The sequence below is a fragment of the Nyctibius grandis genome, chromosome 17 (genome assembly GCF_013368605.1).
Source record: "Nyctibius grandis isolate bNycGra1 chromosome 17, bNycGra1.pri, whole genome shotgun sequence".
In the NCBI taxonomy this organism is placed as follows: Eukaryota; Metazoa; Chordata; class Aves; order Nyctibiiformes; family Nyctibiidae; genus Nyctibius; species Nyctibius grandis.
Window position 1 is genome coordinate 7,651,064 of NC_090674.1, and position 27,156 is coordinate 7,678,219.

The following is a 27,156-nucleotide window of genomic DNA, read 5'->3' on the forward strand; positions in this document are numbered from 1 at the left end:
AGTAGTTACTGGAGAGAATTTGACCTTACAAAAGGGAATTCTATAAGATTTTTATCTTATTTCCTTCCTCTACAAACTCTCTACAGTTGCACAACGATTCATACCGAGAGAGCAGTGAGGATCTCGCGCAGTTCAAACCATTTAGAAGGAAATGGACTCTCAGTGCCCTGAATAAAATAGAAAATTAATAGCTGAAAAATGGCCAAATGCTCCCTTCTGGAAAGCCGTCGTGACACAATTATAACCACCAGTGCTAATATTGCCAGCTTATGCTTTCTTTTAGCAAAGGTGAAGGGGGAAAAAAAACCCCATTTGCCAAATGCAGTCTTTAGAAAATAGTTATTCTCCAAGATCAAAAGATCAGTGGCACAAATTAAACGCGTGCCAAGGCTGAACACGTCCCTCCCACACACCCCCACGTGCACACACGTGTACATGCACATATGTGAAGCGAGATACGTTTATAACTGTGCCTGTATAGGAAGGACTGATGTGATTTTACCTATTTAAAATACACGTTGTTGCTGGTTCCAGCTGTGTGTGTCTCTATCAGCATTTTATTGGTCCTATCTTGCTCTCTTAAGAGGATAACTTATGTGTATTAAAGGCCATTTATTCCTGAAGTGTCTGTGCTAGTGTAGCATGTTTCCATAACTGTGTTATTAGTTTTGTCCAGCCTACAGGAAAAAGTGATACTGTAGCTGGCATCCCAGTGTTAGGTCATATTAAAACCATCTGTAACAAATCTTTATTTGCAGTTACTTTGGAGTTCAAATTTCAGCTTCTACTCCACCTGTCATCAGTGTTTATCCTCATAAACTTTCACAGCTTCTTTTATTCTGTTTCTTTTTTTTTTTTTTTCCCTTCTGAGAGACCTTTTCAGGATTTTTGGCAATCTCGCGCTTACTTTGCCTGGCAAAATTTCACTCTCCTCGATTTAGAAAAGACACAGGTTTAATGCATTGACAATGTCTTGAGGAGACTAGAATATTTTAATGTGATTTCCAAGAAAAAACAGCACTGTTGCTAGCTATGATTTCTGTGGTGTAGGAAAATAAATTCTTCAGGGGAGTTGTCTGCAAACTGTTAGAGCAGAAGCATGCTTTTCTTTTGCTGTGGGTAAATAATTCTGCTCACACTCCGAATAGCTGCGTAAAGAGGATTCTAGCAAATTTTCAAGGTGGGTTCATTCAGATCTGATTAAGATTATCGCCAGTTTTTAATATTGTCTAACAAAATGGCAAATTAAGTGTGCAGTGTGTATTTCAGAGTACTGTTAAAGAAATCTTTACTTGGCATCATCTAGGATACATTATTATAGGCATAGCCTTATTAAAAATGATGTTTGCATTTTGAACCTCCCAGAGAGCACTTTGCTAAGAACACTTTGGTTTGTGTCTCTTGTAAGGGCAGACAACACAGAGACGGCTGTTGCTGTAGGGGCTTATCAGCTGGATATAGCTGTAGATGCCTAACTTTGTCCTAAAAGACTCATATTCTTAAAAAAACACCTCCTTAATCTTCTGTATCATTTGATTTTGAAAACTAAAAAATTCTCACGTTTCCTTAAAACAGCTTATATCGTGCCTGATCGCTTCTTGTATCGAGTAAGTCAGCAGTCTCACATCCCACTGCAGTTAGAGGAGGGCTGAGCTTGAAACCCCGGTTCAGAGAAAATGTGAATTTGAGGCAAATTTCGTTCCCGTGATGCTGCTGTGATGGCTGTTCCTTGACAAGCTGGATGAGGAACTTGGATTTCAAATTCATCTGTGGTGGATACGGACCGGCGTCCTGGGAGGACCCAGCCACTGGAGCTGGCAGGGCTGCGTGCCCGCCCAGGAGCCCGCCTGTCTCCCCGGGTCACCCGTCCCTACCTGTGTGCTGGTGGGCAGGTGACACTTGCCAGTCCCCAGCCTGGGGAGGATCTCGGGAAGCACCGGAGAGGCGCACGAGGTGCGGATGGAGGGGCCGGCGTGGCTCCGCCGTGCCCCCAGCGTGCGGCGGGGCTGGACGGGAATGTGGTGCCTGCTCTGCTGTGCTTGCACAGCCTGGCTGAAATGCCATCAAGCTTTCGGTTTTTCCAGAAAAACCATTTGTGTTTGATGTAGTAGAGATGCTTATTTGACAATCAGCGTAGTGTCCCCTAGAAGCACCAGCAGCCTCTGTGCAGTGAGCTGTGGCTGCGAGCCCCGTGCCACGGTCCTGCTCTGCAGTGGTGGCAGGCACCGCAACCCCACCACGTGTGTGCCTGGCTTTGAAATAGGGGCTGATTTCCACGTGTTTAAACTTCCATTTGTCATTGTGTCCATCCCCACATGGATTCGGAAGCCCTGCCTTTTTATTGATGCTGTTGACTGAGAGTGAGTTTGGGTTAATTTGCGATAAGATCGTCTTACAGAAGGTCGTGTCTAGCTGTGCTGCCTGTAAGGCACAGTAACCTCGGAGGTGTTGGCTGCCTGGAAATACGGGATGTGTTGTTGAAAAGTGGCCCTGGTGCCTTGATTTCAGTGTCTTGCTTGAGAAAAGGGAGGCTGCTCGTCACTCCCTTTGTATCTCCTCCGTATGGCTGTCCCTCTGCCCACACCTTGCAGGCTCCTGGGGGCTCTGTCAGGTGGGCCACAGCAACCAGGGCAGAGCACTGAAACAGCAAACACGTAAACTAACTGGCATGAGCAACTTTAAAATGCTGTTAATGTGATTCTGTGATTCTGTGTGATTCTGTAATTCGCAGGTCTGTTCTCGTAACTGCTTGGTATATATAAACTTTGGTGGGTTGGGCTCATACGCTGTAAGAGAAAGGTTTTAAACCCTTTTTTTTTTTCTAATTTATGGTTTTTAACCAACCTCCTTGGTCTTCCAAGCAGAACCATATTTAAACGTTGGTCATTTCTGACTGTAGTTTGTGCTGTGGGGCTGTCGTGGTGAGCGGGGATGGGCACAGCAGAGAGCACAGACGCTGCTGGATGGGCAGAGCTGCGGGGTCAGTGACTCTGCAGTGTGCTTTGCGCTGTGAGAGCTGCTGCTGTTCTTCCAGGTGGGGTCCAGGGAACAGTTAACACACACGTGTTCTCTCTCTGAGTTTCCAGAGCTGCCCAGTGAGGTAAAGCCAGTGGCTAACATTCCTGTATCAGAGTGTGGTACAATCCTGAAGGAAACAGGACACTCTTGGAACCGTCGGGGTTTTCACCGTGTTCTCAATAGCATTGTAAACACACGGTGCATCGAGTGATCCGTTGAGCATCGTATTCAATGAATGAACCCTGGGAAAGAAAGCAAAGCAAAAGTCCCTTTTTTCTAGAGAAAACTGCACTTGAAATAGCTGGTGATCACAGTCATTGATTAGGATACACGTAAATAAATAATTTGTCACGCTGACAAGTTGCCACCAAAGGAGGAGGATTGTGCTCTGGCTCCTCATAAACTGGATCTGCCCAGTGCCTGGAGCTAGTGTTCTCTTTCTGGTCTTCTCCTCCCTCATCTCTTACTCCTGCAGTGCAAACAACGTGTGACTCTTGAGGTGATACGCAAGTATTTCAGGATTTCATCCAACCTGTCACAGAGTAGTGTGTTTTCCACCTTGAGGCATATTTTGTTTTCTCATATGTGTTGCTACATTTGATCTTTTCGTTATCTTCTGTGATGCTTTCTGCCTCCTATCCCACAAATCAAGTTTCTAAGCACTCGGACACCGCAGAATCTTGCAGCTTGCCAGCAAAGGTATCAGCTCGCGAGCCTGGAATTTCCAGCTTGGTTTTTAGTCAAGCAAAGTGTGAACAGCCACATTTTGGATGTTTAAGCAGAGCTCTAGAGCTTCTTCTGTCACCACTCCGCCTGTGTTGGCTTTCTGTTGATATGTAAGCACATACACACATATATATGTGTAAAAAATAATTGCTGTTGTCTGTCTTTTGCGATTTGTTTTCTTGTTTAAATTCTGTTTGGGGTGAGAGTAGAGGCGGGGGAGCTGGCTGCAGCCATAAAGTGGACCAAAAACAAGCTTCATCTTTGTACCTCAGAAGAGTGCATTATGGATGTTTTTAATCTCTTTGACCTTGTGGCAGAGAAAGAGGGAAGTGAAGAAATTGTGACAAACACCAGCTCTTTAATGCCAGGTTTGTTACTGCTTGGAGTGCCCTAAGGGTTAATGTAACAGTTTTAAGTCCTTCAATCACACCCACCCCCAACTACAGAACACTTCCAAATAATCCCTTTATAATAGACCCTTTTCCACAGATTGTATCTAACCCGTGCATTAATGGGGCCCGTTGGTGTCAAGCATTTCAACAAATATGGGCCAGCCGACTGCTCTGGGAGCCCCTCTCTCTGGCTGCAGACGTTAATGATCTTTTGCCCCTCTGACTTCGCTCCCCTGCTGCAGGGACAAAATTAAACTACTGCGGATGGCAAAATAGTTATTTGCTGCCCAGGCAATTACATACTTCCAAACCTCTCCATCGCAGAAGGCCAGATGGACTTTATAGAAACCAGACCCAGGCCACAGTTTTAATTATCATAGTCCTGTCAGAAATGAGTGAAATTCTGAATGACCGCATGAAACGAACCAAAAGCCTTACACATGGATTTTTTCCTCAATAAAATTTTATGGCTTCTTAAAGAAACAGCATTCATATATTTTACGAGGCCTAATCATTCACTAATGCCTATATTAGTGCACCTGTGGCACTCGGCCCCATGGAAATTACAGCACTGGTCTCAGCTATGTTCTTGGGCGTGTTATTACAAACCTCTTGTCAGAAACGCAGCACATGTTCCAGGGATAAGCTGGGTTCGTTTGCGTTAGCTGGCAGTCATTGTAATAAGGTAAAGAGATTTATGGACCTTTATCTGCTGAAATTTTTGTTTCATTGTGTGGATAAGACTGGTATAAGTAAAATGACCCTTCATAATACGAGTATTTGTAAAATTTATCACAAGGCAGTGTGCTTATTGGAAGGGGTTGGATGTGTTGTGTTCCTGTGCTAATTCAATGAGAGAAAAAGTTTCCATTGAATCTTTTCCCTCTCAAATAGTAGCACTTGCTGAGTGAGTGCTCAGCAGTAGCTGACAGTATCTCCAGAGATGACCAGGTGACACCTTCGTGTTATTAATCTGCTCACTGTGGATTGCACAACCTCGGCTTCCAGTTCAGTCCTTCTGATGGGCAGTTCTGCAAACCTGCCTTTGCCGCTGGGGTGGCCCTGGGGTGCTGGGCTGGGCAGCTGGGGTGGCCATGGGGTGCTGGGCTGGGCAGCTGGGGTGGCCATGGGGTGCTGGGCAGCTGGGGTGGCCCTGGGGCGCAGAGGATTCAGCATGGGGGAGGCAGGCTCACACTTTATTTCTCTCTTCTGGCTCTGGGCTGTGGGTCTGGGCTGACACCTCTCTCCTGTTCTGTTCAGCTCTGGTACGAGAAGGACCAGTAGATGTGCAAGAAATGTAGTTGCTTAAGATTTTTCCCCGTTGATAATGGTTCTAGTTGCTGTGAAAGCCCTAGTTCATCAGTTTGTGTTCATTCAAAGAGGGTGGCCCCATCCTTTTATTGTACCGCGACATGTTTAATTGTACAGAGGCTGCAGAAGCCACCTCGTCCCGCTCCCTCGCCCACACAGGATCTCCAGGGCATTTGGGGCAGACGTTTGTCTAACCTGTTCTGTACAGACAGAGGCTCCACACTCTCGTTAGCTGAGCGTCCTTTTGTGGTAGCTCTCTTGGCTGTTAGGCAGTGTCCTAATGCCTGAACTGAAGGTTGTCCTTACATCCCATCACTCAGTCTCCTCAAGGCTGAACAACTCCAGCTCCTTCCAGCTTTCCCCACCGTGGTGTTTCTAGACCTCAGCTCCTTCCCCTGCTCTGCCCTGGGCTGTCTCCACGTGCTCTGCCTCTTCCATGGGGAGTGCTGCCCCGTCGGCGGCCGTACCAGCGCTGCGTAGGGTGGAAGTCTGCTTCGCCTCTCCTGAGGGCTGCGGTCCCTTTGTACACCCCAATATGTTGTTATTCTGCAGAGGAATTTTAATTCCAACCAACAGAGAAAGCGTGTTGTTTGTATTAGGGGGGCTGGGTTGTGACAGAGCTAACCCGGCGCAGCAGTTTGTGCACCAGGCCACCGGTGTCCAGAGCCGCGTCCCCCAGCTGCCGAGCAGACGTCGTGCGCTTCAGGTGAGCCGCTTGTGTCCTGCCTTCGTCCTCCTCTTTCGCATCCCTGGCAGCTCCGGGGCTGCTGTGGTCAGCATCACCCGCTGCAGGTCACGGCTGGGGGCAGCGGGGGGAAGCAGCGCTTTGATAGGAACTTCCCGGCCGCTTTCTGGCTGCGTGAGTTCAGGACGGGCAGGTCAGACCTAGCTGGGGCAGGAGGAAGGTGGCACCCAGGAATGCATCTCCTCTGGTTGTTAGAGTCGGATTTGCTAATGAGGTCCGCTCCAGCGACGTGCTGACAGCCCCAGAACATACTGGGTGTGCGAGCTCCAGCGCCGCTGGAATGAAGTCAGCTTTCTCTCCCTATGCTTTCTCATTACTTCATGCACTTGGCAGCTGCTAACAGACGGGACAGGCTTAGCCAAAATAAGAACTGATGTAGAAACATGGAAAAGACTATTTAGCATTTCCAAACATTCTTCCCGGGGAGATGGCAGGGACGGGGTGGGGGGCACCGCTCTGTGTATGCGTTTGGTTTCTGCGGTGCTCTGGGACGTGAGCAGCTCTTTGTCGGGGGGAGGACGGGGTGGGCACGTGCTCGGTTCCTCCAGGCAGGCGGCCCCGGCTGCCCCGCGCTGCTCCTGGCGTGGTGCTGGAGCTACACAGCGCGCTGGGATCGAGCACGTTGGTTCCAAGAGGAGCTGGTAGTAAACTGAGAATATTTGGATAAACTTGTTGGCCCTTAGGGCTAGAAAAGGACTTTTGTTCATGTGAAGAAAAAGACTGTTACATTACCGTGGGATGACTGGATCCAGTCCAGTAAAAACTGAACTTGAAGTATAAAAAGCGATTAGGAGTGTCAAACGATGGATCTTTTACTTGAGGTCAGATATTTATTTTTATTTATTAGAATGTGAGATCTACATCTAGGGCCTGGCTTTGGTCTGCAGCAGCGTCTCTTAGGAGCATTGTCCACCGACAAAGGGCGCGTTGTGCCCGGGGAGGGGCTGCGGTCGAGGCAGGGAGGTGGCAGTTTTGGACAGAAGAGGTAGATCTGTTGATCAAAGATTTATTTTTATCTAATCGCTTATGAAAGTTTTACTGACTTTAAAGAACAGATTTGCTAACCACCCATAAACCACATTTTTCTGCTTTAATTAAACCATTTTTGTCCATGAGGTTTTGTTCACACACTGACAACATCAATATAAATATATCTCTGCCGGAGTAATTAATAAAAGCAGGCAGCTCAAGGGAGAAAGCATATGTGTCATATCATCTTTGTAGACTCCACTATTGTATAGTTCTTCCAAAAGAAGTTAAGAATTGCCCCAATTAAAATGTTATGGGGCTTATGTATGTTCAGATTTAATTTGGTATGAATGAATTTATGTTCATCCTTAGAGAACTCATGGGGCTGCCAGATACGGACAGGAATCATTTACACTGTGGAAATACTATGCTGTTAGGGTTTTTTAAGGCTGTAGGATTAGGTCTCAATAAACTGTTTCAACAGCATTTCAAGGCTTGTACAGTGGCTTCAGCTTTACTGTGTGGGTGTTTGCAAAGGGAAGGAATACAAGACTGGCCGTTTGGAAGGGCAATATTTGTCGTCCTCAGCTCCATCTTCTGGACCGAAGTCTGGCTTTCTGATAGTTGAGAAAATTGCTATAAAGGGCAGATGCTATTCTTTTTTTTTTTTTCTCTCCTTCTATTTGGCTTCAAAACAGCTCATCCTAAGAAGAGCAGGAGTCTTCTGTTGGATCAGAAGGTGGATCAGAATGCGAAATGTTGGCACTAGTTGTTGGGCGCTGTCTCCAAGGCTTGAGACAAGTGTCCACAGAAGATAAGGAATCCTGTGTGGAGGTTATCAGAATCCCCTTAACTCAAACCTGACTTGCTGAGGCATTGCAAGGTATATGGTATGTCAGATTATGTATTGTTTTGAGAGCCGCTGTCGGAGAACCAGATGTGTTGGAATTGCCTAAGTAAAATAACCTGAGCGGAGGCATCTGCGTGCCTTTCATTTGACACTTTGCTGTGGCTTTCCATGGGGGCAGTTACCTTAACACGTCATTCTGCTCAACTGTCTTTTGACCCAGAGATGGTCTAAGATCTGAGTTGGAGATTTTGAAATGTTGTTTCTCAGCGTATCCAAAGGGCAGATTTATCATCAGAATCAATTCCCTGGAATATATCGTTTCATAAGTAGGAGAACTGGCTTGGGGTAAAGTTCATCCAGGCGGCACTTGGGACTGTGCAATTTACCCTTGTACTTCCTTATAGCTGAGATTTCAGTTTGTGATGTCGGAGAAGATACTTGTTTAGTTTCAGCTGCAGAGAGGTCAGATCACCGAGCTTCAGAAGGAAATAATTGAATCAGTTCTTCATTGGTCATAATTTTGAAAAGAGCAACAAGTTTTGGCTGAGGAATTCTAGAGCTTGCCTTAAAAAAAAAAAAAGAGATTTCCACATATTTGAGTGAGAGAGGGCAATAGTCAAATTTCTTTGGAGGATGCAAATGCCAGAAAAGGAAGGTAATTGTTCTAGGAGGGTGTATGGTCTGTAGATGAGATGCTCCCTGAGCCAAGAATCGTGTGTGTCACTTCTCCTTTGAGCAAACAGCGTAACAAGAGATTGTCTTGTACGAGGGCTCCCTGTGAGAGGTACAAGCAGTAACAGTGGGATAAAACTGGGTTGTGGTTCCTTTGCCTCCCCTGGAGCGGTGGAGCCTCCCGGGCTGGAGCTGTTTAAAAGGCTGCTGGAAAAAGGGCTGGTGAATATGTTGCAGAGAAGAATCCTCTCCTGGCAGGGGGACGGAGCAGATGATCCGGCATATCAGGGCAAAATTACTATATTCAGTGCACAGATTTGAAGGAAAATTACTTTGCTGATGTGCATCTGTTGGGTGAGAATGATGCTGACTTGCGGGTAGCCGTCAGGGGGTGGCTTCCCTTCTGTAAAAACACTTGTGTATCTTCATATAAGAAGTGACTCCAAAAACTTCTATTCTGGTGCAGAAACAAACCACTTGAGGCAAAGGCGTCCACTCTGTGTCCCCAGTTCTCACTTCAGTGACGCTTGGATTGAAGATGAACTGTGTGTAAGAATGACAAATTGAAGAAGTTCTCCTTCAAGATGTACAGCGTATGAACAGTCTTCAGCTCCCTCAGGAGGCAGAGTAGCCCAGGAGCAGACTCTCTGGAAGTGCTCTGAGGATCTGCTTTCCTTACCTTGCTCTCATTATTCAGTAAATATCCCTGTGCTGCCAGGCAGAGGGACGGAAGGAGCCTGGATGCTTCACTGCTCGCTCTCGAAGCCCAAAGCAGAGAGGAGGCTTTCACTGAGGACCTGCCTCCCTAACCCACCGCTTTCCCTTGTCCCTCAGGCAGCCCAAGGTGAGCAGCTGATTATTGATTCTCCTTCCCAGCCCTCTCCAAGACCCCGCAGGTTTGTGCCAACGGGCAGTACGTCTGCTGTGGCTGGTGGCTCTACTGTCCCTGGGACCTGCCTCTTTGGTCCTGTCTGCGCTACCTGAGTGTCCCCGGGGGAGCAGGTCTGGTACCCGACCTGACAGAAAGGATCGGTTCTACCTTTGTGCTGGGAAGGTCTCTTGCCACCTTGTTTGTCTGTATTTTTGAAATAAATCAGTAGGCAGCTCTAATGCAGGATGTAGCGCAGCAGGGCGGGAGCCTCTGGTGCTGCTGTGGAACGGGTGCGCGGGCTTCATCGCCTCACTTTTGCACCTTCTTTTGGTAATGTTTTCAGTAAATATCAACTGTAAAGAAATCACACGTTTCAGCTTTATGAGAGGTGAGCAGTACATTGTTACTACATCAAGGGAAAATTTCTCTTTGGCTTGGTGTGAGAGGGCTGCTTTGTTTTCAGAGCTCCTCTGCTGTTCCTGTTTTTGATCAGCTGCGTTGCTCAGGAGGGAAACCTACAACATCCTTTCATTCTTTTTCTCAGTGCCAACCCAGTTCACAAACTCATCTGTTTCACACCTTCTAAAGAGCACGAGAATAGTCCGCAAAGCAGCTGCCTTACTCATTTCTGATAAGAAAGGTTAGGAGGGCTGCGCTTCCTTGTGGCCGTGGCACCTCTGGGGGGGTTTCCTGTGTCACTGGAACCCTGGTGCAGCTGTGGTATCGCTCGGGGGGAGGGCACTGCCTTTGAGGAGTTCTTTTTCTTTTTCTTTTTTTTTTTCTCCTTTTTTTAAATCTCTGTTCTGAAAGTGTAAGGTCATGGCTGAAGCTGTGCCAATATGCACCCTCTGGGCCTGTAAATTCAAGGCATTTAAAGCTAGTATGTGAAGAAGTGTACGCTTCCAGATGAATATTCCTAGGCTGCTTGGTTGCCATTGTAGATGCTGACAGGAAAAGGAAGGAGGGATAATAATCCTTTTATTAGAAATATCATTGCTGGTCAATTTTGTGCCAGAAGAGTGTGATACCTGTCTGTCTGCGGGCTTGCTTTCTCTGGCTTGCTTTGCTGCTCTGAACCACATCTTCGGCAGCTTTTTTGGTGGTGGTGCCCTTCTTCCCACAGGTGTATCTGCTATGGGTCAGTCACGACCAACCTGAGCCTCGGGTAAGGTTGCACGTGCACTGGGGCAGGGTGCTCGTGCACAGATGCTTCTGCACGTGAGACAGAAGCTAGGGGTGGAGATAGAAGTGAGCCCAACACGGTGTTTGTCGTTGTGTGGATGTAACTGGCACCAGCCACGTGCAGAACAAAACCTCAGCTCCTTCCCTGCCTCTCAAGACATTGAACAGATCGTCTTGTTGCATTGCTTATAGCCTACCCTGCCAGTAGTGTGGATTCCCTGACAGAAAGTTTGATTTGTGGTGCTGAGGTGTTCACAGCGTGGCCTGAGCCCCAAAGCCAGGTGGCAGGATAGCTCCAGATATTGAGCTTTAAGAATAATTCGCTTCTCAGTCTTAGGGAGTGAGACCCTGAAGTTGCATCCATCAAATCTACCACAGGACATGGGTGTAATTATCTGGACATCAGTTATCTGCATCTTCCTGTTATTTGAACTTGGGCCATGTATCCCCAATCTATTAATTAAATGGAAAATGTGTGCTATTTCAAGAACCTCAGCTCTCTGAAGTCATTCACCTTTCCCTGGGGTACCTGGATAATTGATGTTATAATTTGTTTCATGTATTATTAATGATCAAGTATAATCTGAGGGGAAGGGACTGGAGCTGCCAGGACTGTAACGGCCCGAATTCTTCCTGAGGAAGAGGCTTCTAAGGGGCCATAAGACCATGTTATTTCGTGTGGGTCTTCTCGTGCTAGATCCTTCAGTGGACTTTGCTAACGCTGTGAAAGGGCTGGTAGTTGGTGATTGATATTAGCAGCATGAATGGGCATTTGAAGTCTCTGCTACTTTTTTGGCCAGCGCGTAAAATGTGGCAAATGGTTTTGGCACTCAGTGCTTTCAATAAATCACTCCAAAGAGGTCTACATGTTAGTGGTGTTCCACAACTCCATTCCCAAAACGTTATTAAAATAAAGTTGTAGTAATAAGAAATGATTTAAAACAAGCAGCAGTAACCTCCATGCATACTGATCTAGCCAAACACCCCAAACACACCTAAAGAAGCTGATCAGAATTTATTTTCAAGGTTGGCTGCATTTTCATTACAGCAGTAGCACCTTTTGAGTATGAAGAAGGAGAAGGAGCCAATTTCTTTGGTTTCATCATAACAGATGATGCATGTCTTGCCACTTCTAATGTTCAGTGTAAAGCCCTGGTTCCTGGAAACAAGCGATTAGTACAGGACCTCAGGTTTCTTAATTGCTGGGCACGGGGGAACCCCAAGGTGAATCAGTTGCAGACAACAGAGTCAGAAAGCAAAAAGAATCCATCAGCATTTTTATTATCTGATGAATTTTGAGACAACCATGTGATTTTGGGGCCCTAATTTGCACAATTTGCAAAAATTAACTGCTTTGGGTGGCATACGTTGCCCTGTACCTGAGGGTGCTGTAATGTTCACTTTAGCTCCGTCAAAAATGGCTCATCGTAACTTCTCATCGTTCCTTTTCGCTCCTCAGCAGCGCAGAAGTGAATATTTCTAATGAAAGACCTGTGTGGAACTAACTGGCACTCTTGCCATCGAGAACAGCACTTTAGCACCCCAACCTCCCCTGCAGCAGCCCTGGCAGTTCAGCACTGGCAGTTCAGCACTGCTGCACTTCTCGCTTCTGCTCCCTCTTCCTAATGAAGTGAAATGAAATGTCCTGGAAGTCAAAGTCTTCATCTGCCTGCAAGAAGTCTCTCTTTTGTTTATCATGTCAAGACTTCTCCCCAGTTCCCATTTATTTTTCATCTCTTAAGCTTTTAGAACTTTATTAATTACTGTTTTTTAAAATGAGACAAAATGAAGTAGAATGCAGAAGTGTGATGTGTTGAGCTCTTTCATCAGGCAGGAAAACTTCCAAGTTTGTGTGTGTATTAGAACTGGAAATCCCTTTCTTGACTCGTGTGTGCAATATCTGGGGCAACCCTGTGATTTGATTCAAGCACAATTTTGTACGGTTTGCTGTTTAATTTAAATCACTGTGGTATGAATGATGTTACTAGTGAAAAACGAGCTTTTGTTGAGATAAATGCCTGCCATCATCTTGAAAGTCATCTTCTGTTTTGACATTTTTCCTTCGTGTTTTTCTGCGTGCGGATGAGCCGTTGCTGTGCAGGCTGAGCTGACTGCCCTCAAAGAACGAGAGGGAGAGAGATACAAGGGGGTGGAATTGGTTTCATGCATCGACAGGAGCTGGCGTTGGTAGCACCTTCCTTGGCATCCTGTGGCATTCGGGTTGTCTTCTGGGTAGCAAAGCTACACCTCTGGAGCAAGGGTAGGAGGAGTGGTGTGTACAGGAGAGGGAGAGCAGAGCCAGTGTTGATTTTTCTCGAGAGCTCTCGACTTCTCCTCTTTACCCCTCTGCACAGGACTTGCTCTGCTGTGTAATCAATATGTGTCTGAAGCACCGCGGTGCCTGTTGCATCAAGCTGCTTTGTAGAGCAGGAGATGCTTTCGTGGCGATCGTATTTAACGAGCTCTGTGAATGGTGTGCTGTATAATTACTGCTGCCTTCGGTTTCTCCTGTGAGGCTTCGTATTGACGGTCAGGTGTGATGTACGTTCAGCTGGAATGAATCTGCTGTGCTTGAGAGACACATCGATGACACTGCAGTTCTGCAGACTTTTATCCTCATGCAAAGCTAACTGACACGTAGGAAATACTCGCTGGCTGTTCTGTGCTGGTACGTAGGAGAATAGCAGTTAATAATGGGCAGAGCTTCAAAAGGCTCACTTGGATTCAAATGAGCTCAAGAAATTCAGCCTCGCTTACAAAGCTTGTGTGAACTATCCAGACTCCTCTGCTTTGGAAATGGAACAGGGCGTTTTGGTAGAAAACAGCCTTGTTTCATGTGATTTCTCATGTTCTTTAGATGTGGTGGAAAAAAGAAAGAGAAGGTTATTTTTCCATGACAAAAGTATGTCTCGGTAACAGCCTTCCCTGCAGCTCGCTCGTATTTTTCCTTCAGATCCTTCACGAAACCAGATAATACGGTAGCACAACAGCAGCCTCAGAAACGCATACACCAGTGGAAAATTTCCACTCCGGACGTGTGGGTTGAGTGGGAAGTTCAAAAACATCCATTCTTTTAAAAACCTGAATCGGAATCAGTCTCTCTTCCGTCGCTGCAGCAACGCGCTGCCTCCCACGAGCTGGCGCCGGGCTCGGCGGTGGCTGGAAAGTCACTCGCAGATGAATATAAGTTTTCTGATGTGCAATCACTGACTAGCACTAAGAGCTTTACTCCCAGGAGAGGTCCCTGGAGTCCCCCGACTCCATCCCGTGGGTGTGTGCGAGTGTTTTGAAGACGAGGGCCCGCGTAGCTCGCTCGGGGCGGCGGCGAGAGGGGGATGCGCACAAGCTAGAGCACAGGTAGAGGCTTTCAGGGAACAGCGTTTTCTCTCCTTATCATCTGGGGTTTCTGGGGATGGGGAGCTGGCTCCAGGCTGTGCTGGAGGACCTCACGTTTGGACAATACATTTACACAAAGAGAAGTGGTTCTCGCTGAATATACTTAGAGCTTTTCCTGTGGCCCTGAGCTGGGGGCAGCAAACAGGTTGGGTTTGGCTCAGCTGCTCTTCCCATCGGTTTTCAGTGCTATGACCTGTTTCTGTCTGACACGTTTCTCATTAACTCTTTGTCAAATCACCAGGAAGCCTGCTTAATTGCAGGCAGAGTGCTGAATTTATGAGTTCATCTAGGCTTCATGTCTACACATTGACAGAGGTGTTTCTCTGGATGAAGTCTTTTTCTCTTCATTTTGTGGCAAGAATGGACTTTCTGTTTCAGTTACTTCTGAAAGTCATAAATTGTAGCAGTCCCTCCCTCCCCTTTATTTAAAAGAAACACAACAAAACTTCATGGCAACAGTTTATTGCTCTAAATCAGCTTGTGGGTCATTAAAGCAAAAAGAAAAAAAAAAAAAAAAAGGAAAAAAATCTCCCTCTAACTCCTGCCAAATAAAATGCGTACATCAGCCAAACTGTCAAAGGCAGATCCTGCAACTATGGGATGAGAAGGTTTATTACACTTTCGGCTTCTGGGGAGGGATGTTATAGCAACAGGACGCTGGGTCACTGATGGCAAACTCATGGTTGCTTCGTTTCTTCATGCACACTAGGAATCCATTAAGCGAACTGACGACAGATCCCCAGGCATTCCAGTCCTACAGCACACCTCTGCGGAGGCCAAATGTTGGACGCTGCCCATTAAAACGTGAAAGAAACAACCCAACAGAGAGCCCACAAATTAGAGAAGCAGGAAACCTCAAATGATGTGCAAAAAAAATTGTAAACGTTCAAGAGAACTTTTCCATAACTTTTGCTTCATAACTCAGCATTTCTGATGTTAATAAATTATGGAACCGAGCCTTTGCAAGATCAATGAGCCTTTTGGATTCAAATCCTGCACGCTGTTCAGCAGACAGCAGATGAAGCTGCAAAGTGAGCCCTGGAACATGACAACAATTTCCTTTTGGCTGGATGGAGATGAGTCTGAACCGCAGCCCCAGCAGCATTCTGGGTCTGCATCCAAAAATCGTGTCTCTGCAACGGGCCAGTTTAAACCCCTGTAATCCAAATAAACATGAAGGTGCGTTTGTTTTAAGCAGATGGACTGAAGAGGATGAGGACTTTGGAGGGGGGAAAAGGTGGCGTTCTGCGAAAAGATAGCAGGCGTCTCAGCAGGACAGACCTGGGAAGGAAGGGGCGTGGAGTTGGGAATACTTGGACGAACTGCTGGATTTGAAGACAAAAGTGAAGGGAGGTGCCTTGGGTTAATAAATACAAAGTATACACTGAGCTCACCATCTGCAGCAGGAGGAAAAAAGGCGAACTTTGTGTTTGACATGTGCAATGAAACAATAAAAGCAACGAGAAACCCATGACAAGGTGTTGGGTGGGTGGGTGGGATACAATGGACGGCCGATCAGAGGGAGATGAGGCGAAGGAAGTGCTCCCCCAGTAATGGGGTTTATGGGAATGCCCACAGGCTGCAGCCCAGATGAAAGCTGCCTTTTCCACCACATCTGCACGTGCACGTGGCCGTCCCAGACCGCCTGGGGTTTAACTTGGGCAAGAGGTAAGAGATGAAATGTGTTCTGGCACTGAACACGGCTTCGTGGGGCAGCGATACTGCAGTTCACATCTCAGGTGATCAAGAAGGTAAAGTGCGTTGCCCTGAAACTGGGTGGAATATCAATGTGCATTGGCTTTGGACTTGCAAACATGTTACCAAGTGCTAATTATAAATTTCTTTTCTCTTTTCCTCCCCTCCCTTTTCCCTTTTTTCCCCTCTTTTTTCCTCTCTTCTGGTAACTTCTTTTAATGTCTAAGCCAAATTACCCATCAGAGATACCTCTCTACTACCTCACTGATTCCAGAGCTCGCCTGAGTGCAAAGAGCAAGCAGAGGTACAACTGTTACGTTTCAGCTCCACCGAGTCAGATTCCTGCTAATTACACGTGATTTTCTGAGGTTTTGTTTGTTTGGTTGGTTGGTTTTTTTCTATGGCATCTTTTTTTTTTTTGCTGTTGGTACTAAATACCTGATGCCAGCCTTAACCTGTCCAGGAGAACAGGGATATCTATGGATGAACAGTCCTATGATTAAAGCTACTGATTAGTCCTTACAGAGATGAACTTAGTGCTGGTCTTAACTGTGCGTAACCCCTTCCTTTACTAGCGCTGGGTACGACTGTTTTAATGAGCACACCCCAAATCAGGGGCTGTGGTGAATTGAGCCTTCCAGCAGCCTGCTGCGGGACGAACCCCTTTGTCCTTCCATCTGCTATCTTTAATTTACCCATAGATAATTCTATTTGCCTCCCTTTTTTCTCCATTTGGTCATCTTCAGAGCATCAGTTCTCTCTTAGTGCTGATTCTTCTAAAATCCATACAAAAATGAATTATTTCTGTGTACTCCAGAAGCGAGCCTTCAAACAGAAAATCTTTGTTGTTACTGACAATGACTTGTAAACAGTTGGTTTGAAGAATTTCGGCAGAGGAAATTTCTGATTTCCTTCTGGTCTAAACTGGAAGAAGATGTGGTAAAAGGTTTCGGTTTGTTTTTCCGCAGTTTTTTAAGGTGGGGGGAAGAGGGACTTAGAAGATTATTCTGTGTGTGCATGTTTGACAGAGGAAAAAATCTGTACTGTAGATAGTAAGTTTTGGTTTCTGTTGGATTTCTCAGTATTTTTAAAGTTGTGATAGAACTTTCACAGAGAACATCAGAAAAGAGCGTGAGTGTGTGAACTTGGTCTTTAAGTAGAGGTGCCAACCACAAAGAGCTGGACTCGCTCAAGCATGCCTCTGCTCTGACACTGCTCCTGAAGCACTTCGTACACTCAGTTAATTATATACGTCCTGTATCTCCCAGAGTCTGAGAAAAATCGTCCTTTCCAGACAGTTTGAGACCTTATTAGACAAATATTGAAGCATCCTAGTAAATTAACATTTAAAATACTTGCCACCCTTGGAGATATCTCCTGTATTTCTTTCTTCAGCTGTAGGGGAAAGGCATATACTACATGCTTGCATGTGTTAGCAAAAAGCCTGGGAAATTCCCTAGGAAAAAATAAAACTTTTTATTAATACGTGTGTTGGGATGGGAGAACTTGCACAATTGCTTCGCTGTGGTTCAGCTGGCCAGTGATAACGAACTTACTGCTCTTTAACAACGGTATTGCTGGTAATATTCTGTCCGCTCGCTTCTACCTCTGTAACATCTATTTTGTTTTCCAGCTGTTCCCATTTCAAAGGTTCCTTATGGATAACAACAGAAGCAAACCATTCTGTAAGGGACAGTAATATGCAGAGTATCACTCAGTGACGCTGCTGGGCCTTCGTTCGTGATACCTTGGTCTATTTATGGAGGAGAGTGAGTGTGTGTGAAAAACAGGGGCTTCAGTTCTCAGGGTTTCGTACAACCTCTTTTTTTCTCATTTTGATCTGTGAGATTTCACAGCCCACGTTTGGGTTTTAAAGCTCCACTCAGATAAAACCACAGAGTTTCGGGTGATTTCTAGCTAAGACAGGACTCACGCTGAAGCAGAGCTGTCGAGCCCTGTGCAAGGGCCCTGCAAAACAGTTGGTGAATTTGAGCCAGATTTTCCCAGAGCTACCTGAGTGTCTTCAGCCAAGCAATTCTAGAGTATGGACGAGGGTTTTCTCCAGGAGGAAGGATGATGTTTCATGGCTAAAACAGTTGAATTGAAAACTAAACTCCATCCCTGCTTCTGCTACTGCATTCTGAGGGAGCCACTGAAGCCAAACTTGCCTGAAGTGGCCACTAATTGCATGTTCCTCATTATCTTTGTCTGAATGCCCAACTTGAGACTTGGGCGTCTGCTGCCAGCGTCAGGTGGGGCTCTGTTCCTCTCACCAGTCCTGTCCCAAACACACACATATTCTGGGAGAAAATGCAGTATCTCCCTGAAGCTTCAGTGCCACATTGTGGTTAGGAGGGAAGAAGCCAAACACTGATGATTTTCCCTTCATCCATTTTAATACACGTGGCTTGACAAAGAAGGGTTAGTGCTGGAAGTGAGGGGCCAGGGTATGTCTCCTGGGATGGGTGTGGAGAGGTGGGAGCTTTCTCGGTGATGCTGCGGGCTGTGTTCTGCTTTCTCCTGACGCTCCGCGGTGTTTGGAGCTGGGGAGCGAGAGTCTCCGCTGACAACGTCGCTCCAAGATTCCTGAGCCCAACTTTATACTTGATTTGTTGCTGTCATCGCTGTGTTTTAATTTTTCCTTTCCTTTGTTCCTACCTTTTCTTTTTTGTGTGTCTTGAAATAGATGGGAAAGTATTATCGTATCCCATGAGATTCTGAGAGAATTAATTGCTAGTAAAAGCATGTTAAGAGCTTTTGATGACTGAAGTAATTTGCAATGACACAGGGTCTAGTAGGGGTAAAGGGAAATCTAAGGGAAAAAGGAGTTTCTGTAATAAGGAGGCCCACTTATGAGCAGAATATAGTCTTGTCGTACTTAGGACTCGAAGGATTTTTCCTCATTTTGGTGGTGTCCTGTGTAATTTTTAAAATGTGCTTTTTGGAGTGAGTTGCGAAATGGATCGTCACAAACGTTGGTACAGAATGTGGAGCTGCTTTGCTGTTTCTACGTCATCGAACTTGGCTGTCTTAAGAAAGAAAAGTGCTTAGTCTCCTCCTGGTAAAACAGTGGTTTTCTTTAGACCACAACCCTTTAATTAACCCTTTTTTCCCCACACCTGGACTTTAAAGTATTTGAGGGGTTTTATTTGGAAGGATTCCTCTTCTGCATACTAGCCAAATTTTATCCCACCTTCAACCGCACAGATCCCCCAGTGTCAGTGAATTTCTCGTGTTGTAGTTATATGACCCATGTATTCCTTCTTTCTCTGTTCTTCTACAGATCGCTGATGACCTGGGCAATGAGAAATTCTGTCTTGATGCTAGCCAGAGTGGAGCTGGGAACTGGCTGAAGTACATCCGCGTGGCCTGCTCCTGCGATGAACAGAATCTAGCCGTGTGTCACGTTAACGACCAGGTAATGACTTCAGCAATTACTAGGCTGCTGTGCTCAGCTCACTGCTTCAACAGACGCTGGGGTGGGTTGGCAGAGGACAGGGTAGAGTGGCAGCACCGAATGGAAGCGACTGAGGGATTCACCTGGTCAGCAGCTCTGCTGTGGTGTCCCTGGAGTGATCCGAAACCCCCGGACTCTTGTGATGTTCCAGTCCCTGACTCCTTGTGTGGTGGGGAAGATGGTGTGACACGTTAACACCTGGTGTGAAACATAGGTTATGTTAACAAAACACAACGAGGCAAATGGAAGCCAGTGCTGGTATTGCGTTGCCATCAAAACCGTAGGAAGTTTATGTTACCTGTTGACGGCGGTGGGTAAAGAGCGTGATTCCAGGCTGTAAACCCAGTTGTATTTAAGAGGGGAGTGAGAGTGGGAGATGGTTTGGGCGTCTGCTGAGGAGGAGGAAAGCACAAACCTAATAGGCATGTTACAGAAGTGCTGGTAGAGCAGTCTCTAGGTGGGGGTCTGGGCGAGGGATGTCACATAGAATTAACAGGATTTTGATAATGTCAGCTAATGTTTGTAAAGTTCTTTGAAGCTTAAAGCCAAAAATGGATTCAAGATGAGCAATGCAAGTGGGGAGTTTCACAAACCTCAAATTGAGTACAATTCAGATAGAAGTTACTGTTTCAGACCTAACTTAAATGAGGAGTGCAGTCTGAATGTCATTACCAGTTAGCAAACAGGAGGCGTGTTTGGATGCACACAAAAAAATGAGCTGAGGATGGAAAAATACACTTTTAACAAAAACATTTAAAAATCTGTAGCTAGAGTCAATCTGAAGTAAGCCAGCTCAAGTAAAACAAGAACTCAAAATCACTAGATTGCTAATTCAAGTTCTTCATCCTGGTCCTAAGAAACCCTGGACTACTGAGGACCAAAGCAAAAGCAGCCACACGTTTCAAAGTTAGACCTAGTTGGAGGGTACAAAATGTTTCTACACTGGATTACTTTTTATTTCACTGGTGTCACTGTGAGTTCCACACTAATAAAAGCGGGGTGTGGGGGTGTGTGTGTTACAGATCGTTTTCCTGCAGATACCTCTGAGTGTGAGCGATTTTGTTCCTGGGGTTGCTTCACTGAAGTCAAGGGCGTTGAGCTGGATTCCTCACAGAAGCGTGTGTTTGTGGCCAGGGCCGCTGTAGGCTTTAAAAATGAATCCCCTCGTTTTCCCTGTGGGATATACGTAGAAAACTCAGTTTGTGTTGACTTCAAGCGTGCTTTCTGGTGCACAAAACCCCACGCACAGTTCGTTCAAGGGGAGATTCTGCTGGGTGCTGGTGCTCCAGCATCCTGCGGCTGGGCAGGGAGCGACCGCAGGCCCTTACGAGAGTGACTCCTAAAGCTGGAAACACGTTATAAATGTTCAGAGTGACTAAGCAGTGCTCATTTCTACCTAGTGCTATCTCTTAACGCTGCTGGTTTTAACTTCATTTAATTTCACGTTGCTAGCAGGGTACATTTTTTTCCATAACAGGGACTCAAAAAAACAGGGGGAAAGGTTTTGTCATTCCTGTTCAGTGGGCATGCAAAGATTTGGGTTTTGTTTGTAAGTACATAAAGAAAAGCTGTTGCAGTAAAAGATTACCCACAAAATAACTAAGCAGCATTGTGATGATAAGAGCCAGGACAAGCTTTTAATCAAAACCATTTGGTTTTCAGGAAAAAAATAAACATGTTTACATGGGGAGATGGTCCTTTGCGCCTCCCCCGCCCCAGACCACGTTCTGTTCTTCTTTACACCCCTGTAACTTGGGAACATCCCCAAGAATGTACAGAGAATTTTCCTGGATTTTTAATAAATTAATTGTCAGCAGAATCTGGACCTCTGAAATGTGGTTTTTGTTGTGTGGTTTTTTTTTTCTTTTTTTTATTCACATATTAAAATGCTGCTATTTAGAAAGAGATTAGTTGAGACATTTCATTAACTATTTTTCAATCGTGGAACCAATTTTCAAATGTAAAATAACATTAGCCAGTTTTCTTTATATTTATTCTTACTTGATAGTACTTGAAAAGAATAGGAGATCCTTGATTGACTGGGATAATTGTGTTTCTAAAGGAGGACTGGAAAAGAGTGGTAGAAAATGATACGATTTGCTAAATGCATCTGGAAAGTGATACATGACTTCTGTTTTAAGTTGCTGCTGCTGCCTTCATGGGGCAAATACTTCAGCAGTTTAGCTGTTCTTGTTCAGGAGACTGAAATATTGAACAGAGTATATGAAATAAATACAAGAGCCATGAGCTTGCTTTCAGAATGATAGCTGCTGCTTTTGTTTGTGTTACATATATAGGGAAAAAGAAGGACTAACAGGGGCTACCGTGATGGAAGAAATCGTGCCTCTGTTTAATAAGCCAATCTTACACGTGTGTGAGTAATAGAGATATTTTATATGTATTTTATATACATATTTGGCGACTCTGTTCAGGATTCCTAGGTATGTAATACAATGCCTTAAAAAGAGGAAATAAAAAGCAGTGTGGCTTAGTTTGAAACAAAGGGACGGCGATTCCAAAGGAGGAAAACACCTAACAAAAGCAGAACGTGCAGCCCCGTTCTGGCCAGGAATCCAGGAGGCCAAACCTTCCGTGTGCGCTGCTCCGCGAGCAGCCGGCCACGTGCGCGGGGCTGACAGTTGTCTTAGCCGAGCAGCAGGTAGAATATTTGCCTTGTTATTGCGTTGGCTCGCGAGCAGAGTTTGCTATTTGCGAGAACAGGACGTGAAGCAACTGCTTTTTAGCTCCTTTCGAGTTGTCTTTGTCCATCACTTCTGCACGCTGGTGCAGTTAGTGGGTGTGTTTTTTATCTCTGGGTAAACACCGCAGCTGTTTTCTCAGTTCTCTAATGCTCTTTTTTCCTAAAGCACAAACGTGTGGCCGCAGTGAGGCTGAGATGAATAGCAGACAGAACTCGTACAGCAGGTAAACAGTGCTGTTTCTTATGAAAGATACCTAAATCATGAGGTAACACTCGGGCGTACTCCTCTCACTCGCCGTGTTTCATCTCCAGCTCTTCCCTTCATATCCGAAAGTCACACAATCACCGCCTTGTTTCTGCGCTGTCTGTCTCAAGAACGCTTTTTCTCAGGGAAAAGATGTCCAGCTTTGATTACTTCGTGCTCCGCTCTGAGATCAGCCTCGGAAGGTCGTTGCGTGTTGCGGTTCTGCATTATTGATGCTTTCAGTAATTGAACCAAATTGCTCGGTTATATGCTCAAAACGTTACAGCCAGAGCCAGCTCTGTTACACCGAGCCTACGTCCACAGGAGCAGTTATAGAGCAGACCTGTGTATCAAGCCCAGACTGAACAAGGATCCCTTTGGGGTTTTTTTACTTTCCTTTCTTTCTTCTTCCTTTAGTGCCCTGTGCCTAGAATAATTTTGATAAAAATCAAGAAATGTATTTTCAGTGGTCTGTGAGAGCACTACCCAAACCCTAGTTATATTGTTAACTATTTCATGTGAAATAAAACTGCTTGGTAATTAGGAGAGGTGCCCCTTTTGTTGTGAGAAATAAGAAATGATAATGTGTGGAATTTTTATATAAATGATGAACATAAATGATTTATGAATGTAAATGTTCTGATGGGTTAGTAAATCTGATCTTTTTTGGTCCACAACAAATAAAAAAGGAAAGGAAACACAGCAGTAGTTTTAGTTAATTCAGACCATCAGTAGCATGAGTGCAAGATGAAGTTAATTATTATAATGAAATGTTTGATGAAATTAATGTGACTCCAGCAGAATCCAACCTTTCCCTAATCATTAATGAAGCTTGTACTGTATTTCTTGAAAGGCTGTAACAGATGTTTTTATACACAAGCAGCTACTTTGTTCTGAGAACAAACAGGAGACGTAAAGGAGTTACAGATTATGATGCAGTGGCAACGTCAGCCATTTAGCATTATAATTCTGAAGGATTTTTCCAGTGTAAAATTTGTGAATGTATCTATGAACTAGGTGTACCTTTTAGATTGCGGTTTGTGTTTTAGTGCTGATTTGGTTTTGGATTACTAGCTGAGAGAGAAATGTCTGTTAATAGCTATTTTCGGTGCTTTTCTTTTTTCTCTTAGCCAGCCACAAGTGATGGCACATTGTGAGTTCTGTTTTAGCGAGTCAAGCCCGAAGCTCTGTGCTTATTCCTAGTCTTTCTTTTGTTTTTCAGGCAGGTTTGCCATTAAACTCGGTGTGGATTGGTTCTGGGAAAGGCTTTTCTTGTTAAACAAGCAGGCAGGAAAGAGAGTTGATGTGCAAATGAAAAAAAAACAGTGAGGAAAAGGAGAATTTTATACCACTTGTAGTTTGCAGTGGAATCCGTAGAAATTAACTGTCTGATCTGCATGAAACAGTTAAGTGCAGCCTTTCAGAACGGTGTTCAGCTCCTTACATCTGTACGTGAGCTGTACCTTGCTGTCCGTTTTGCGCTGCTCAGGATTTTTCAGCTGAGGATCCCAGAGCACAGCGAGATGCTCCGATCCTTCCCCCTGCACAAGTTCACTTTTTCTGACTGAGTATGGGCTGGGATGAGGATGGATGTATCTTCAGTGGAAGAATTGGTTACAAACCAGTGGAAAACGGTGATTAAAATTATCTAAGGATTCGGGCAAGTGCAAGGATGGGTTTCTGTGCAGTTTGGGACACCTTGTAAATCACAAGCAGTTAGATTTCATTTCTCTTCAATTAAACGTTTGGTTTTGTGACCATGTCACTGCTGCCGGTTTGAAACTCTCAATATAAGAGATTTCACGGCCTTTTCTCTTGGGCAATATTAATCTCTTTGTACACAAGATACTAATATTTCAATTAATTTGCAGATGAAAGTGCGGGGAGGTTTAGAGCATGCATAGGAGAGGATAAAACGGAGGCAACTGGAGCCATCAAGCACACCGTGCTGCTCTGCTTTTACCGAAAGGGTTTTTTAGAGCCCGCCCTGCAACAAGTAGGGGCCGCGTTATTCTGGTTGTACGATGGCGACTGTCGCTCTGTGCGGCCCCGGGCGCGGCCGCCCCGCCTGCCCTGCCCGCGCCCTGCCGGGGGGCCGCGCCGCCGGGCCGGGGCAGCCGCGGGGGCGGGGGGTGGCCGCTGCCGCCGCCCGCGCCCCGGAGCTGCCGCGCCTCGCCCGGAGCGAACAGGTCAGGCGTCCCCGTCCTTCCCGGGCTGCCACCCGCGCTCCGCCCCGGCCTGCGCCCTGCTGGGCCCGGCCGGTGCCGGGGGCGGCCCCGCGGGCCTCAGGGTGACGGGCCGGGCCGGCGGGAACCCCGCGCGCGCGGGGCCGTCGGCGGGCGGAGCCTGCCCCCTGCTGGGGCGGGCGGGGGCCGCGCCGCGCTCCCGGGCCCGATACCGCCGCGATGGCCCCGGGCGGCGGGAGCCCCTGTCGCCTTCTCGGCGGCTGCGGGAGTGCGCGGCGCGGGGCAAGTTTTGCTGGGCGTGTAGCGGGGAAGGGTGGGAGTGCCGGTGCGTGCGGGGCCGCCTGCGGGCGAGCCCTCGCCCTTCCCCGCCGGAGCGGGGCTGCGGGCGCCGGGAGTTCCTCAGTCCCGCGGCCGGTGAACGGCAGCGCTGCGTGTAGCCACGCGGGTGCTCCCGCGGCGCGGTGTCCGGGACAGCTCACTGGCTTGTGGTACATGGCTGATTTTAGCTTGGTTGTGACGCGGGTTATTGATCTGTTGGGAGTTTCCTGAGCTCGCTCTGGAGGAAAAGCTCAGAGCAATGGCTGGATCCTTCTGTACCCGCCGTGAGAGCGATGCCCCATCGCCGTGAGAGCGTTGGCGAGCCGGGGAGCAGCCCGGGCACCTGCGGCTCCCTCCGGGGCCTGGAGGCCGCGTCGTCCAAGGCCTGGCGCTTCCGTGCGAGGGAAGGAGGGAAAAGGCACCGCAGTGACACCGTTAACGCAGCCCACGCGGGCATCTAGTAGTGTGTCTTCATTCCCCATAAGCAGTAGATTGGCAGAGACTGAGTGGCAGCTAATTCAGGGAATCGTTCTGGGTGAATTGTAGTTGATATCCTGGTAAAGAATTTCATATGTTGCTATTAAAGGCAGCACTAATAAAACTTTGTGGTTAATAACTACTTTCTGTTGAATTCTCACAGTGTTATTGTTAGAAGAGGACAGGGTCCGGCATACTCTAAAAATCTGGAAAACATATGGAAGACACCGAGTTTCTTGGGTTTCATGTAATTCTGATCCCCTTCTTTGCCAGTCACGCAGACTCCCATCCCGCTGTTGATTTCCTTCTGTGGCTGTTTTTCAGGGTTTTCCTTGCAGAGGTTTTCATGAAATGCCCTCCCGGTTGAAGTTACTGAGCTCGCTCTCCACACCTAGAGCTGCCCAGGCCACCATGTTGTGCAGCACCCACGAGCAGCGGGCAAATACGGAGATAGGTTTAGTTACCAGTCGTTACAGGGAGCCGGCGAGCCCTCTCCTGCTGCACGGATCAGCCCCTGTCAGCACACTCATCCTCCCCGTTTGTCAGGAGGAATGAGGCCGTTGGGGTCTGCTCGTGTGTAACCCAGTCGTGCTGCCGTGGTTTCTCTTTGGTTTGGGGCTAGAACAGTAAAGAAGAGTGTGTGGTGTGTATGAAAACATGCATTAATATGTTGATGCCTTGCAGCGTTACACTTCTTTGCACCTTGGATAAAGGGAATTTATTTCTTATTGTAGTATTTTCTAAGAAATGCATCCTTGGAGTGGGAGAATTCATTTTGGTTCAGGAAAGCTGTGTAAGGCCTAGGTATCCTTTAAGCCATGTTCTACGCACGTTAAATGGCGATGTGAGTGGGGCATAGAGCTGGTGCGCGGTCTCTGCCCCTGTCTGAAGCCTGTTTCCGTGTCTGGGCTGGTTCTCTCCTCAGGCTCTAGGTGAGAATAGTCTATGAAAGAATTCCGTGAAGATGTGCTAATTCAGCGCTCTAATCATCAGGCCTATTTCGGCTTAGAGAAGCAGAGACTTAAATGTGTCAGTTCCATCAGTTTAATCTTCCCTTTGCTGTAACAAATACACGAAGCTTAAAGGAGGTAGGGAAAACAATGGGAAGATTTTGTCTAATCTGAACGAGAGGCTGTTACCATAAATACTACTTTATTGTCCAACCCACATGAAATGCTGACACTCAGAGTAAAATAAAGGCAGGAAGAAAGAGCTCTCAGTAGCAATTATCACACAAATCAAGTGACAGCCTCCCCTATTAGCTGGAATAATTTGAGTTATTGGTTAAAATGTAAAATGCAAGTCTTTGCATATTTAACATGTTCTCAATTTTTGTTTCTGATTCCCAGATCTATTATAAAGTTATTAAAGAAATTGAGCCAGGAGAAGAGCTCTTGGTGTATTTGAAGGAAGGTGGTTATTCACTTGGGAACATGGCGCCCAGCATGGAAGGTAAGGCCTCGTTCTGCTAGACAGGACCTTTTTGCACCTCTTGCCAGCAAACCCAGGAATGCTGAGAACCTCAGTTAGTGCTGAACTGGGACAAAACCCCATACCTGCCCCTTCTGTAACTGTTAATATTTTATGCTTATTTTCCCTCTTTCTCTGATGAGAGTAGCTGTCTTAGTCAATGACAGCAAGCACATTTTTATTAACCTCGAGGCATGCAACAGATCCATTTGCTGCTTCTCTTTGAGGAATGCTGTGGTTTAAAATGGGATTGGAGGTGCCTTCTCAATTCCCAGGGTCACCGTGTTTCTTTGGGTGTAATAAAAGTGGGCCAAACCATTCCAAGGCTTGCAAAACACTGCTCTTTAGATGACACAGAAAAGGGGGATCCAGGCAGAGAATGGAAGAGTTGTCACTAGAATTATTACTGCTAGAACATAGATACCTCTGAGACCCTGAAATGATGCAGTGAAGGCCAAAAGAATTATTATTTTTAA

At 46.3% G+C, this 27,156-nt stretch overlaps 1 protein-coding gene across 1 annotated transcript in view; it reads left to right on the forward strand.

The window, feature by feature from the left end:
• PRDM16 (PR/SET domain 16) overlaps positions 1–27,156 on the forward strand; it is a 187,451-nt gene that overhangs the window by 124,692 nt on the left and 35,603 nt on the right. The window contains exons 5-6 of the mRNA XM_068415101.1: positions 19,111–19,245; positions 26,560–26,662. Coding sequence (XP_068271202.1) covers positions 19,111–19,245; positions 26,560–26,662 — 238 coding nt within the window. The remainder of the gene's footprint in view (positions 1–19,110; positions 19,246–26,559; positions 26,663–27,156) is intronic.